This window comes from Myotis daubentonii, chromosome 19, assembly GCF_963259705.1.
Source record: "Myotis daubentonii chromosome 19, mMyoDau2.1, whole genome shotgun sequence".
Lineage (NCBI taxonomy): Eukaryota > Metazoa > Chordata > Mammalia > Chiroptera > Vespertilionidae > Myotis > Myotis daubentonii.
The window spans coordinates 2,052,987-2,066,194 of record NC_081858.1 but is presented as its reverse complement, the minus strand read 5'-3'; the positions used below and the strand labels follow the sequence as shown (position 1 = coordinate 2,066,194).

The 13,208-nt window shown below is 48.5% G+C and overlaps 1 protein-coding gene across 1 annotated transcript in view; it reads right to left on the bottom strand.

Annotated features, from left to right (window-relative positions):
- The window catches only part of TECTA (tectorin alpha), a 114,727-nt gene that overhangs the window by 68,079 nt on the left and 33,440 nt on the right, over positions 1–13,208 (bottom strand). Inside the window, exons 10-11 of the mRNA XM_059676794.1 lie at positions 7,487–8,088; positions 627–1,188 (exon numbers count right to left, since the gene is read on the bottom strand). Of these exons, the coding sequence (XP_059532777.1) occupies positions 627–1,188; positions 7,487–8,088 (1,164 nt within the window). The remainder of the gene's footprint in view (positions 1–626; positions 1,189–7,486; positions 8,089–13,208) is intronic.

The window sequence follows — 13,208 nt, the reverse complement described above, 5'->3', positions numbered from 1 at the left end:
AATATATGGAATCTCAAGAACAAAATAAGTGAGCAAACAAATCAAATGAAATCATAGATACAGAGAACACTTTGATGGTTGCCAGATGGGAGGGGAGTTTAGGGGAATGGGTGAAAAAGGAGAAGGGATTAAAAAGTACAAATTAATAGTTACAAAATAGTCAAGGGGATGTAAATTATAGCAAAGGTAATATAGTAAAAAATATTATAATAACTATGTATTGTGTCAGATGGGTAATAGATTTATTGGGTGATCTCTCTGTAAGTTATATAAATGCCTAATTACTATATTGTACACCTGAAACTAATATAATATTGTATGTCAACCATACCTGAAAAATAAAGGTTTTTTAAAATAATAAAGTAATATTCTTTAAAAAAAGAAAAAAGTAAATGATTTTATTTCATCCTCAGAGCAACATATGAAATAAGTGATATTAACTCAATCTTATAGATAAAGACATGAAGGCTCTGGGAGGTTATACATGTTGTTTCAGACAATAAACTCAATTATAAAGTGCTTATCCTTAAATCGCTCTAGTCAGTTTTCTCTGTCGCCTATGGAGATGGAAGACCGGCATCTCCACACCAATCAAGACACAAGGCAAGATAAGGGGGAGGACTCACAGCAGGATGTGTAATTCCTCCAGCCGGTCACGGCGATCCCCTGTGTCTGGCAGGTGCTGGCGTAGTTCTGCAGCCAGCTGCAGGCCGTCTGCACCGCGCCCCCATCGATGCAGGAGTCAAACAGGCAGTTCTTGTAGAAGAAGCTGGGGTTGACTTTGCTGTGACACTTGGTGAAGCCCGCGTTCTGGTTGGGGATCAGGCTGCACAGCTGCTGCACCTTGGAGAAGCCTTCCACCTTGGCACAGGACGGGCAGCGGTCCCCACAGCCCACCTGGCAGAAGGTGTCCCTCTTCACCCAGCTCTGCCCAAACTCATTGATGCTGGATGCAAGCAGCCCCATGGGCATCTCCAGGTCGTCGTCGGGGTTGCCGTTATAGCGGCCACACAAACCGGAGGTGCCGTTCTGCATGGTCCGTGGGACTGTGATTGACAGGAAGGTCTTCCAGTCATACACGACCTTCAGGCCAAAATCTGTCTCCACCACCACGTGGAAGCCAAAGGAAAAGATGTTTATCTTCCCTTGACCCAGTTTCAAAGGGAGATACAGCCGTTCATTGTTGACCTGCAAGAGAAAGAGGGTTGAAGTAGAGAAACTCCAGAGACCACCCAGCTCTTCTCCTAGTGATGAGTCTTCAGAGAGGGCGTCTAAGAGGGTGATCTGAGCTGGCTGAAGACAAGCTCTGCATTTCGTGTTGTTTATGTCAGTCAGCTCTGAACAACTATATGCCAACAAGCTGGACAAGATGGATGAAATGGACAAATTCCTAAAAAACTACAATCTTCCAAAACTGAATCAGGAGGAATCAGAAAACCTGAATAGGCCAATAATAACTGATGAAATAGAAGCAGTAATCAAAAAACTCCCAGCCAACGAAAGCCCTGGTCCGGACGGCTTCACAGGGGAGTTTTACCAAACATTCAAATAAGAACTAAAACACCTATACTCCTCAAACTATTTCAAAAATCCAAGAGGAAGAACACTTCCAAGCTCTTTTTATGAGGCAAGAATTATCCTAATTCCACAGATATATAACAACACTGCAGATAAAGACACACAGATAAAGACACTACAAAGAAAGAGAATTACAGGTCAATATTCCTGATGAATATAGATTCTAAAATCCCCAACAAATTATTAGCAAATTGAATCTAGCAATATATTAAAAAGATCATACACCATGACAACGTGGGATTTATTCTAGGAATGCAAGGCTGGTGCAATATTCACAAATCAATAAATGTGATATAGCACATAAAAAAATTGAAAGACAAAAATCACATGAACATGTAATAGATGCAAAAAAAGTGTTAGACAAAATCTAACACACATTTTTGACAAAAACTCTCAGTGAAGTGGGAATAGAGGGATCAAACATCAACACAATAAAGGCCGTATATTTCAAACCTACAACCAACACCACACTCAAAGGGCAAAAACTAAAACCATCTCCCCTAAGAACAGGAACAAGATAGGGATGTCTGCTTGTACCACTCTTATTAAACACTAGAGGCCTGGTGCATGAAATTTGTGCACGGGGGATGGGGGGTTGGGGGTCCATCCAGGACCCCTCGGGAGATGTCAGGCCTAAACCGGCAGTCGGATATCCCTCTCGCAAGCCCAACGCTGCATGCACCAGTGACCATACTTTTCATACAGGTGAAAGGCATCTTGCTGTTGTATGGGCAGCTACATATGTTTGACCTGATTATACAATGTGGTACATAACATGATCCTTCTGAGGCAACATTACTATTTTCCCCATCTTATGGGTGGAAAAACTGAAGCAGAGAGAATTAAGTAATTGGCTTTGTCACACAGTTATAAGTGTCAGAATCAGGGCTGACCACAAAATGTGCAAGCCAGAGTCCATGCATGTCATCGCTGCATCATCCTGTTTTTTAAGTGTTAGAGTAGCCTTGCCAGGTTTTAATTTTTAAATCTAAGAGACTATTCCCAATATATAGGGTATGGTCCTTAGGCCTGGACGGCGATCAGAACCATGTGTGGGTCGACCAGCAGGTGGGATAATCACCCCCTCCCACCCGCTGGCACTGGCCTTGGCTGGCAGCCTGGCACCATCTGCTGGCCAGCCCCACCCCCAATTGCTGCTGCTGGTCACCTCCCACTCAGGGGGCACACAATCAACACAGGAGCTGCCCCCTGCGTTGAGCGTCTGCCCCCTGGTGGTCAGTGCATGTCACAGTGACTGGTCGTTCTGTAGTTCAGTCGATTTGCATATTCAGGTCTTATTATATAGGACTAGAGGCCCAGTGCATGAAATTCGTGCACAGGTGGGGGGGATCGTCTCAGCCCAGCCTACACCATCTCCAATCCGGGACCCCTCAGACATCCCTCTCACAATCCAGGACCGCTGGCTCCTAACTGCTCACCTCCCTACCTGCCTGATAACCACTAATTGGCCCCCCTGCCAGCTTGATCACCCCTAACCGCCTCTGCCTGCCAACCTGATTGCTCCTAACTGCCCCCCCTGCTGGCCTGGTCACCCCCAACAGCCCCCCTCTGCTGGCCTGGTTGCCCCCAACTGCCCCCCCATGCCAGCCTGGTTGCCCCTCACTGGCCCCCCTGCCGGCCTGGTCTCCCCCAACTGCACCCCCCACTGGCCTGGTTACCCCCAGCTGCCCCCCTGCCAGCCTGGTCACCCCTCAATGACCCTCTTGCTTGCCTGGTAACACCTCACTGCCCCCACTCTGCTGGCCTGGTTGCCCCTCACTGCCCCCCCTGCCAGCCTGGTTGCCCCAACTGCCCCCCCTGCCAGCCTGGTTGCCTCCAACTGCCCTCCCCCCGCTGGCTTGGTTGCCCCTCATCACCCCCCCCCCCGTCGGCCTGGTCACCCCCAACTGCACCCCCTGCTGACCCGGTTGCCCCTCATTGCCCCCCTCTGCCTGCCTGGTCGCCCCTCACTGCTCCCACTGCCAGCCTGGTTGCCCCATGCAGCCTGCTTGTTCAGTCATTTAGTCGTCCCTCACTAGCCCCAATGCTGGCCTTGTTGTCCCACTCAGCCTGTTTGGTCACCCGTTTGGTTGTTTCGGGTGTGACGGCCCCTGGATCTTTATATATCTAGATAGTACTGGAAGTCTTAGCCACAGAGATCAGAGAAGGGAAAACCTAAAAGACATCCAAATTGAAAGCAGGAAGTAAAACTATCACTATTTGTAAGTGACATGATATTGTACATAACAAACCCTAGACTCCACCAAAAAACTACTAGGTTTAATAAATGAATTAGGCAATGTAGCAGGATACAAAATTAAAATCCAGAAATTGGTTGCATTTTTATACACCAATAATAAATTCTCTGAAAGAGAAACTAAACAAACAATCCCATTTACCATTGGAACAAAAAAATTAAGATACTTAGGAATAAACTTAAGCAAGGAGGTAAAAAATATCTATTCAGAAATTTACAGGACATTGAAAACAGAGACAGAGGAAGATATAAAACAAATGGAAGAATATGCCATGTTCATGGATTGGTAGAATTAATATTATTCAAATGTCCATATTACCCAAAGCAATCTATAGATTTAATGCAATCCCTATAAAATACCAACAGCATATTTCACAGAACTAGAAGAAATACTCCAAAAATTTATATGAAAACAAAAAAAGACTCAGAATAGCCACAGCAATCTTAAGAAAGGAGAATAAAGTTGGAGGGATCACACTACCAGATATCAAGTTATACTACAAAGCCACTGTAATCAAAACAGCCTGATACTGGCACAAGAACTGGGACATAAATCAATGGAACAGAACAGAGACCCCAGAAATTGACCCAAGCCATTACACTCAGCTAATATTTGACAAAGTAGGCAAGAGCATGCAATGAAGTCAAGACAGTCTTTTCAATAAATGATACTGAGAAAATTGAACAGATACATGAAAAAAATGAAGCTAGACCACCAACTTACACCATACACAAGAATAAACTCAAAATGGATAAAGACTTAAATGTAAATCATGAAACCATAAAAATCCCAGAAGAAACTATAAGCAACAAAATCTCAGACATCTCACATAGCAGTATCTTCACCTAGGGCAAAGGAAACAAAGGCAAAAATAAACAAATGGGACTACATCAAACTAAAAAGCTTCTGCACAGCAAAAGAAACCATCAACAAAACAACAAGAAAGCCCACTGCATGGGAGAACATATTTGCCAATGATACATCTGATAAAGGATTAATATCCAGAATATATAAGGAACTCATACAATTTAACAAAAGGTAGACAAACAATCCAATTGAAAAATGGGCAAAGGACCTAAATAGACCCTTCTCCAAAGTGGACATACAGGTGGCCAAGAGACATATGCAAAATGCTCAAAGTCACAGATCATCAGAGAGATGCAAATTAAAATGACAATAAAGTATCACGTCACAACCTGTCAGAATGGCTACCACCAACAAATTAACGTACAACAAGTGCCGGTGAGGAGAAAAAAGAACCCTAGTCACTGCTGGTGGGCATGTAGACTGGTGCAGCCACTGTGGAGTCTCCTCAAAAAATTAAAAATGGAACTCCCATTTGAGCCAGCAATCCTTCTTCTAGGACTATATCCTAAGAAACCAGAAACACCAGTCAGAAAGAATGCATGCACCCCTGTGTTCATAGCAGCACAATTTACAATAGCTAATATCTGGAAACAGCCCAAGTGCCCATCAGTAGATGAGTGGATAAAAAGCTGTGGTACATTTACACCATGGAATACTATGCAGCTGTAAAAAAGAAGGATCTCTTACCCTTTGAGACAGCATGGAGGGACCTAGAGAATATCATGCTAAGTGAAATAAGCCAGTCAGAGAAAGACAAGTATCACATTATCTCACTCATATGTGAAATATAAAGAACAAAATAAACTGATGAACAAAACAGATTCTGAGACACAGAAGCATGGAACAGATTGACAAATCTCAGAGGGAAGGCAGAGGTGGAAGAGATTAACCAAATAACTTAAATGCATATATGTGTATCCCATGGACACAGAATACATGCACCTCTATATTCACTGCAGAGTTATTTACAATAGCCAAGGTATGGAAGCAACCCAAGTGCCCATCAATAGACAAGTGGATAAAAAAGTGGTGGTACAGACATAATGAAATATTACTTGCTGGTAAGAAGTAATAAAACCTTAGCATGTGCAACAGCATGGATGTGCCTAGAGGGTATTATAGTAAGTGAAATAAGTCAGAGAATGGCAATACCAAATGAACTTACTTGCCTGTGGAATCTAAAGAACAAAAAATGGGAACAAACTAACACATACAGAGAATGGGCTGGTAGTTGCCAGAGGAGAGGGCTGGGGCTGGGCGACAGGTGAGGGGTTGAGGAGTAGACTGGTAGTTACAGAACAGTCACAGAGTGTAAAGTTCAGTGCAGGGACAGTCAGTCACGGAGTGATAACTCTGTGTGGTGCCAGGAGGGTACAGGAAGTATCGGGGGATATTTGTGAAGTATTTCTAACCAGTATGTTGTACACCTGAACCAACATAAAATAATATAGAGAGTAAAGTATAATTGAAAAATAACATTAAGAGTAAAAATAAATTTATAAAAAATTATAAATCGAAGGGTAGCGATACATCAAATGAGGAGAAAAGGTCAAGTCACTTGGGCAAAATGACTAACATGTTTAACACATATGATGACAATGGGTTAGAGGGAAGTTCTGTACTCAGCTTAACCTGTCCGACAGCTGCTGGAAACTTTATGTGGCTAAACACAAAGAATCCAATATATTTCAATGGCCCCAGAGGCAATTTAACCTCCCAGATTGCTGTAAACGTGACCAGCAGCAACGTGGCAGTCAGAGGAACCCTGGAAGAAAGGCCTTTTCTGTCACCTCACTCACTTACTCGACAAATGTTGTCATTCCATTTAACATAAAGATTCATTAGGTGTGCTTCCTGTGCTCAAGAATCCACAGTTAGAACTGAGTGAGCTAGAGATGAACATCACAAAAAATACAGTATGGTTAAAGCAATAACGGAGACGGTAACCAGCTGTTAGGAGAAACGCAGAGAAGAATGAGGGTGATGGAGAAAGTCGAACATCCTAAACCAGTCCCTCCAAAATGCTCAGCCAGCGGCTGTGGGCTGGCTTGTTTGTGTCCAAGTGATGCCCAGAGCAAGGCCTTGGCTGAGGTGGGGCCTACCTCTCCTCTGATGTCCTAGGTGGGCCCAGGAGTGTAGGAACTCCTCAGGTCCTGCTGCTCCTCCCTTCATGGTCCAGGGAATGAAAAGGTGGGGAGAACAGAAGGAGGAAACCAAGGCGTCATGAGCAGGCCCGTGGGAGAGCCCCGAGGCCTCCGAATGCTTGCAAGACCCTTGAGCTCCCCAATCCCATGAGAGCCAAGAGGGGACGGGGCGAGGGGGTCGGAGGCCAGAGCAGACAAACATCATTCTGGTCCTGAAAGAGGGAGGAGGTAGGTCAGACAGTAGGACCACGTTAGGTGCCCAATCTGTGCTGAGCACGTGTTCTCCTTGCCAGACAGAGTGACTGCCCAAGGCACCCAGTGGAGCCGCTAGCATTTGAATCGAGGTCTGAGCTCTTTCCAGCACTCGGCCACAGCATGAAAGGTGCTCCCTCTGGGGCTGGTGCCTCATTAGGTAGCTGCGACCTGGGAAGATCATTTTCCTCTCTGAGGCTCAGCCTCCTTTATCTGTAAGATAAAGAGACAGACCATCTCCGGCCCCAACCACGCTGACATCCTCTCTGGGCTTTTCCTTGGATTCTGAACCAGCCCAGGGCAGCCACAGCCGGGCTTACTGACCAAGGACCCTTGTCCTCCTGTCCCCACGACCCCCGTCCTGGGCTCTGGCCTGTGACTACTCACCAGCACAGTGTGCTTGTAGGCCCTGTGAATCACTATGCTGTAGCCAAACACGGTCACGTCCACCTGCTTGACCCACAAGGCCAGTGATGGGTCCCGGTCCTCGTTCTTGGCCGTGACAACAAACTTGGGGACTGACTCTGCGCTCGGCCTGCTTCCCGTGGTGCACAGGATGAGTGGGCAGCTGGTCTGGAAGTCAAAAGCGTAGCCGTCGAAGGTCAGGTAGTGGCCGTAGCCTGAGACGATGCAGGAGGCATCAGTGCGGGGCTGGCAGTAGTGCAGGCCGCCCTCCTCCATGCAGTACTCATCATCCTTGCAGGGGACGGTCTCGCAGTGGACGCTGTTGTCCGTGCCGTTGCAGTAGCAGAAGATCTGGCAGTCCAGGTCCACCCAGAAGGTCTGGTTTGTGGCAAGTTGGTGCCCCTCAAAGTTGCAGCCACACTCGCTCCGGGCAACACACTGGGTGCCTTGCAGGGCATAGCCCTCGTCACACTGACACCCCTCTGAGCAGCTGTCTACACAGATGGGGCCCAGGGCCAGTGTTTCGCAGGTCTCTGTACAGGTCATGCATTCCTCAAAGTGGCTGTTCTCCGGACAGTCCAGAGCTGCAGGTGGTCAAGGAGAAGACAGGATTGAAAAGGGGACAGAGGTCACAGAGTGGGGGTGCACTCATCAGCATGCATGCGTGTATGTGAGTGCACATGTGTGTGTGAGCATGTGTATGTGAGCACACTAATGCATATGAGAGCATGTCTGCATGTGTACATATGTGCACATGCACATGTATGTGTGAGTGTATATATGTGCACACACCTGAGCATGTGTACGTGAGTACGTGCATGCATGTATATGGGAACATGTGCACATGTGCATGTGAGCATATGCATATGTGTATGTGTGTACATGAGCATGTGCATATGTGGGTGTGAACACATGCATGTGTACATGTGAGTGTATGTACATGCGTGTGAGCATGTGCATGTGTATATGTGAGTGCAAGCATGTGAGAATGTGCATGTGTGGGTGTGAGCACATGTGGGTGTGAGTGTGTGCATGCATGTTAGTGTGTGCATGTGTGTGAGTATGCATGTGTGTGCACATGTATATGTGAGTGTGTGCATGTGAGTATGTGTGTGTGTGAATGTGAGCATGTGCGTATGTGAGTGTGTGCATGCGTGGGTGTGAGTGTGTGCATTTGTGTATGTGAGCATGTGTGTGAGAGCATTGCATGTGTGTATGGGTGTGTGCATGTGTACGTGAATAGGTGTGCAAGCATGTACACATGTGTGCATGTGTGCATGTATGTGTGTACTATGTGTGTTCTGTTATTTGACAGCACAGTGAGTTTGATAAAAGCCATAGCATCCTCATCTGAGGTCATCAAAGGCTCACCCATGTGCTCCTTCAGGGCACTTAGCTCTCTGTGAGCCTGTGTTGGGCTCCTGCTACATCCCTGCCACTGTCCTTGGAACTTTAGTGCAACTTTTTCCAATAACCAAGAGGACAGGGCAAGTCTCATCATCCTACCTTATACATGAGGAAACAGGAGTTCAGTGACTTAGTTTAATCTGCCAGTAAGTCCTGGGGGGAGATCCAAATCCAGATCTCCAGGCGCCGTCTCCTGACTCACAGACGCTGGACAGAACGAGTGCTGTGGATGCTGCCTGCCCCTGAGCTTCAGCTTCCGTTTTTATCAAATAAGGACACTGATCACCTAGCTCAGTTGTTCTGAGGATCAATAAGCGGATATAATAGGTCCACAGTAGAGTCTCAAGGCCCTTTCCCTTCTTTGCTCTTCCTTTGACTATGGATAGACTTTGTGACGGTATTTTTACTCCACAAATTGTTTTTCTTCTTTGCCTTTCATCTCTCTTATCTGCTGCCTTCTGGCTTCTTTCACCTCCTCCCCACCTTCTGCATGTGGTCACCTCCTCCCCACCCTCTGCATGTGGTCACCTCCTCCCCACCTTCTGCATGTGGTCACCTCCTCCCCACCCTCTGCATGTGGTCACCTCCTCCCCACCTTCTGCATGTGGTCACCTCCTCCCCACCTTCTGCATGTGGTCACCTCCTCCTCACCTTCTGCATGTGGTCACCTCCTCCCCACCTTCTGCATGTGGTCACCTCCTCCCCACCTTCTGCATGTGGTCACCTCCTCCCCACCCTCTGCATGTGGTCACCCCTTCCCCACCTTCTGCATGTGGTCACCTCCTCCTCACCTTCTGCATGTGGTCACCTCCTCCCCACCCTCTGCATGTGGTCACCTCCTCCTCACCTTCTGCATGTGGTCACCTCCTCCTCACCTTCTGCATGTGGTCACCTCCTCCCCACCTTCTGCATGTGGTCACCTCCTCCCCACCCTCTGCATGTGGTCACCTCCTCCCTACCCTCTGCATGTGGTCACCTCCTCCCTACCCTCTGCATGTGGTCACCTCCTCCCCACCTTCTGCATGTGGTCACCTCCTCCCCACCCTCTGCATGTGGTCACCTCCTCCCCACTTTCTGCATGTGGTCACCTCCTCCCCACCCTCTGCATGTGGTCACCTCCTCCCCACCTTCTGCATGTGGTCACCTCCTCCCCACCTTCTGCATGTGGTCACCTCCTCCCCACCCTCTGCATGTGGTCACCTCCTCCCCACCCTCTGCATGTGGTCACCTCCTCCCCACCTTCTGCATGTGGTCACCTCCTCCCCACCCTCTGCATGTGGTCACCTCCTCCCCACTTTCTGCATGTGGTCACCTCCACCCCACCTTCTGCATGTGGTCACCCCCTCCCCACCCTCTGCATGTGGTCACCTCCTCCCCACCTTCTGCATGTGGTCACCTCCACCTCCCTTGCTTACACTCTTCCCCACCTAGACAGCCCCTGGACAGCCTTCACAAAGCTGAATCCTACCCATTCTCCACATTTTATCTCAACCTGCACTTCTGCTTAGAAGCATCTGTAATAGATCAAGTCTCTGAGTCACAGAACTCAGCACATCCTATATAATGAAGGGGTAATATGCAAATTGACCATCACACCCTCACACAAGATGACCACCCCCATGTGGGCAGAAGATGGCCGGCAGGGGAGGGCAGTTGTGGGCAATCGGGCCAGCAGGCGAGGGCAAGTAGGGGTGACCAGGCCTGCAGGGGAGGGCAGTTGGGGGGGACCAGGCCTGCAGGGAAGGGCAGTTAGGGGTGACCAGGCCTGCAGGGGAGGGCAGTTGGCAGTGACCAGGCCTGCAGGAGAGGGCAGTTGGGGTGACCAGGCTGGCAGGGGAGCAGTTCGGTGTCAATCAGTGCAGCAGAGGAGTGGTTAAGGGGTGATCAGGCTGGCAGGCAGAAGCGGTTAGGGGCAATCAGGCAGGCAGGCAGGCGAGCGGTTGGGAGCCAGCAGTCTCGGATTATGAGAGGGATGTCCAACTGCCGGTTTAGGCTCAATTGGACATCCGGCAGTCAGACATCCCTCAAGGGGTCCCAGATTGGATAGGGTGCAGGCTGAGCTGAGGGAAACCTACCCCCCCCCCCCGCAGTGCACAAATTTCATGCACTGGACCTCTAGTCTATAATAACAAAAGGGTAATATGCTAATTAGACTGGACGTCATTCTGGACATCCTTCCTGACGAAGCTGGGGCCGGAGGGTAGCCAACCTGGGTCCCGGGTGCCTGCAGGCATCTGGAGGAGGGAAGCAGCCCTAGTCCCAGGTGCCTGCAGGTGGCCAGAGGAGGGAAGTCCGGGTCCCGGTTGCCAGAGGGAAGCTGGTACCGGCAACCGGAGAAAGAAAAGCCTACTCTTGCACGAATTTTCATGCATCAGGCCTCTAGTAAATAATACAGCACACGGTGCTCATCATGAAGTTTCAGGTAACCTTCCCATTCTCTGTATTATTTTAGTTTGTTAAAATTTGACTTGGGCAGAGACAAATCCAGGAGCACAGAAGAAATCTACCTACAGTCTGTGTTCTCTAACGACCTGTGAAAGTCCCCACTGCCTCCTGGGAGAGTAAGATCTTGCCTTTGAAATTTTTTTGAGCTCTTGTGCACACGATTACTCCTTCATAGTGTCTCAGAACCCAGGGACATGAAGGGGAATACTGAGAATTAACTTGATGGCAATGAGAGCTCTGCCCACAGTACCAGCTCAGCAGCCCCACACGAAGTGCTGACAGAATCATCTTCTTTCCTGGGCTGAAGGCCTCCTGCACCCCTGACCACACCTCCACACAGTGGAGGAGCTGACGTCTGGCTCAGCACTGATTAAATATGTCTGTAGGAGAGATCTTCACATTTGTCTCTAACTTAGGAATGTTATAACACTGACTACAGGTTTATGGTGACAGCAAATCACATAACATCTATATGGCTCACGTTTCATGACTTACCTTGTTGTCTGGATCTGTCTGAAAGCCCAGGACAAACCCACGTAAGTAATAAACATCCCCTGGCCCCGAAATGCCTCTGGGAGTTGTTTCAACAAGAGGGCTGGTCGAAGTATCTAAGCAATGAGCAGGGGTTGTCTCTCTAAATCCAAGGGAGACCTAACCCCCATTCTGCAAGACCCCGCCAGGTGAACCCCTCAGTACCCAGGGATGTGTTTCATCAAGGGCGCACATTCCAGTTCTCCCGACCAGACCCATGTCCCCCAGGTCTGGACAAGACATCCTAGAGGACATCTCTCATTTGAATCATGGCCTTTCGCCCCAAGAAGCCAGGCTTCTGTCCAACGTCTCTCTCTATAAGAGGTGCTTCCCAGAGCTTCCTCCAGTGCTGCAGGCCCAGCTAGGGGTGGTGAGTAGCCATCACGTCCAGGAAAAGAGAACCCCTCACCCTCTGGCTGCACTCACTTCACACACAGTGCCACCAGGCTGTCCTGTCAGCACCCACAGCCCAGCAGCACTCCCTCTGGGTGGAAGCTCCCATTTAACAGACGGCAGAGACATAGCCTGGCAGCAAGGTGCCCTTGGCCTGGGGCAGATCAGCAAGTCCATGCCGTGCGGACTGGAGCAAGAACAGAGAGTGTCCTAGATAAACTGGAGACAGCACAGAGGAGTAGGAGAAAGTGGGTTAAAAGGAAGGCTTTGGGGGCATATTAGAAGGTTCGACTAGATGTGCTGGTCAGTGGAAACCTTGGAACCCTTCTCCCTGTGGGTGGCTTTATGGAAAGAGCACGCGGCCCGAATTCCAGCTTCAGGACTCACAGCATCTGCTACCAACTCCTCCCAAGTGCAGTAAGGCACGCCAGGTTTACCTCGCCCTTTCCTGAGGCCCCAGCCACCAAGCACTCCCTGTGCACCTCCAACTTCCAAAGCTCAGAAACCAGAGGTTTAAATAGAGGTGCATGTGTGCATATGTGTGTGTGCATGCATGCGAGTGTGTGTGTGCCCGCGTGTGTGTTAGTTCTTAGTTCTAAGATATCTTTGTTGAAAGGTTTGGAGATAAAGCAAGAATACTCCAATAGCAATGGGTCAGCCTCACCCAGATCTTGTTTTCTAATACATTCCCCACCAAAAGGAACCGGGCTTCTTGGACTAATGGTAGATTCTAGTCTAGGACTGGGGAGGTTAAGAGATGAGTGTGGAATAGTTTTTATGCAGAAAGTAAGGAAATGAATGAAGCATGCCCCAAGGACAACGGCGGCAACATGAAGGGGCTCCCACAGGCCGAGACTGGAATAGCTTTACCAGTAAAGTTATTGATGGATGTAATATAAGATAAGAATTATTAAGAGAATCAGAGATC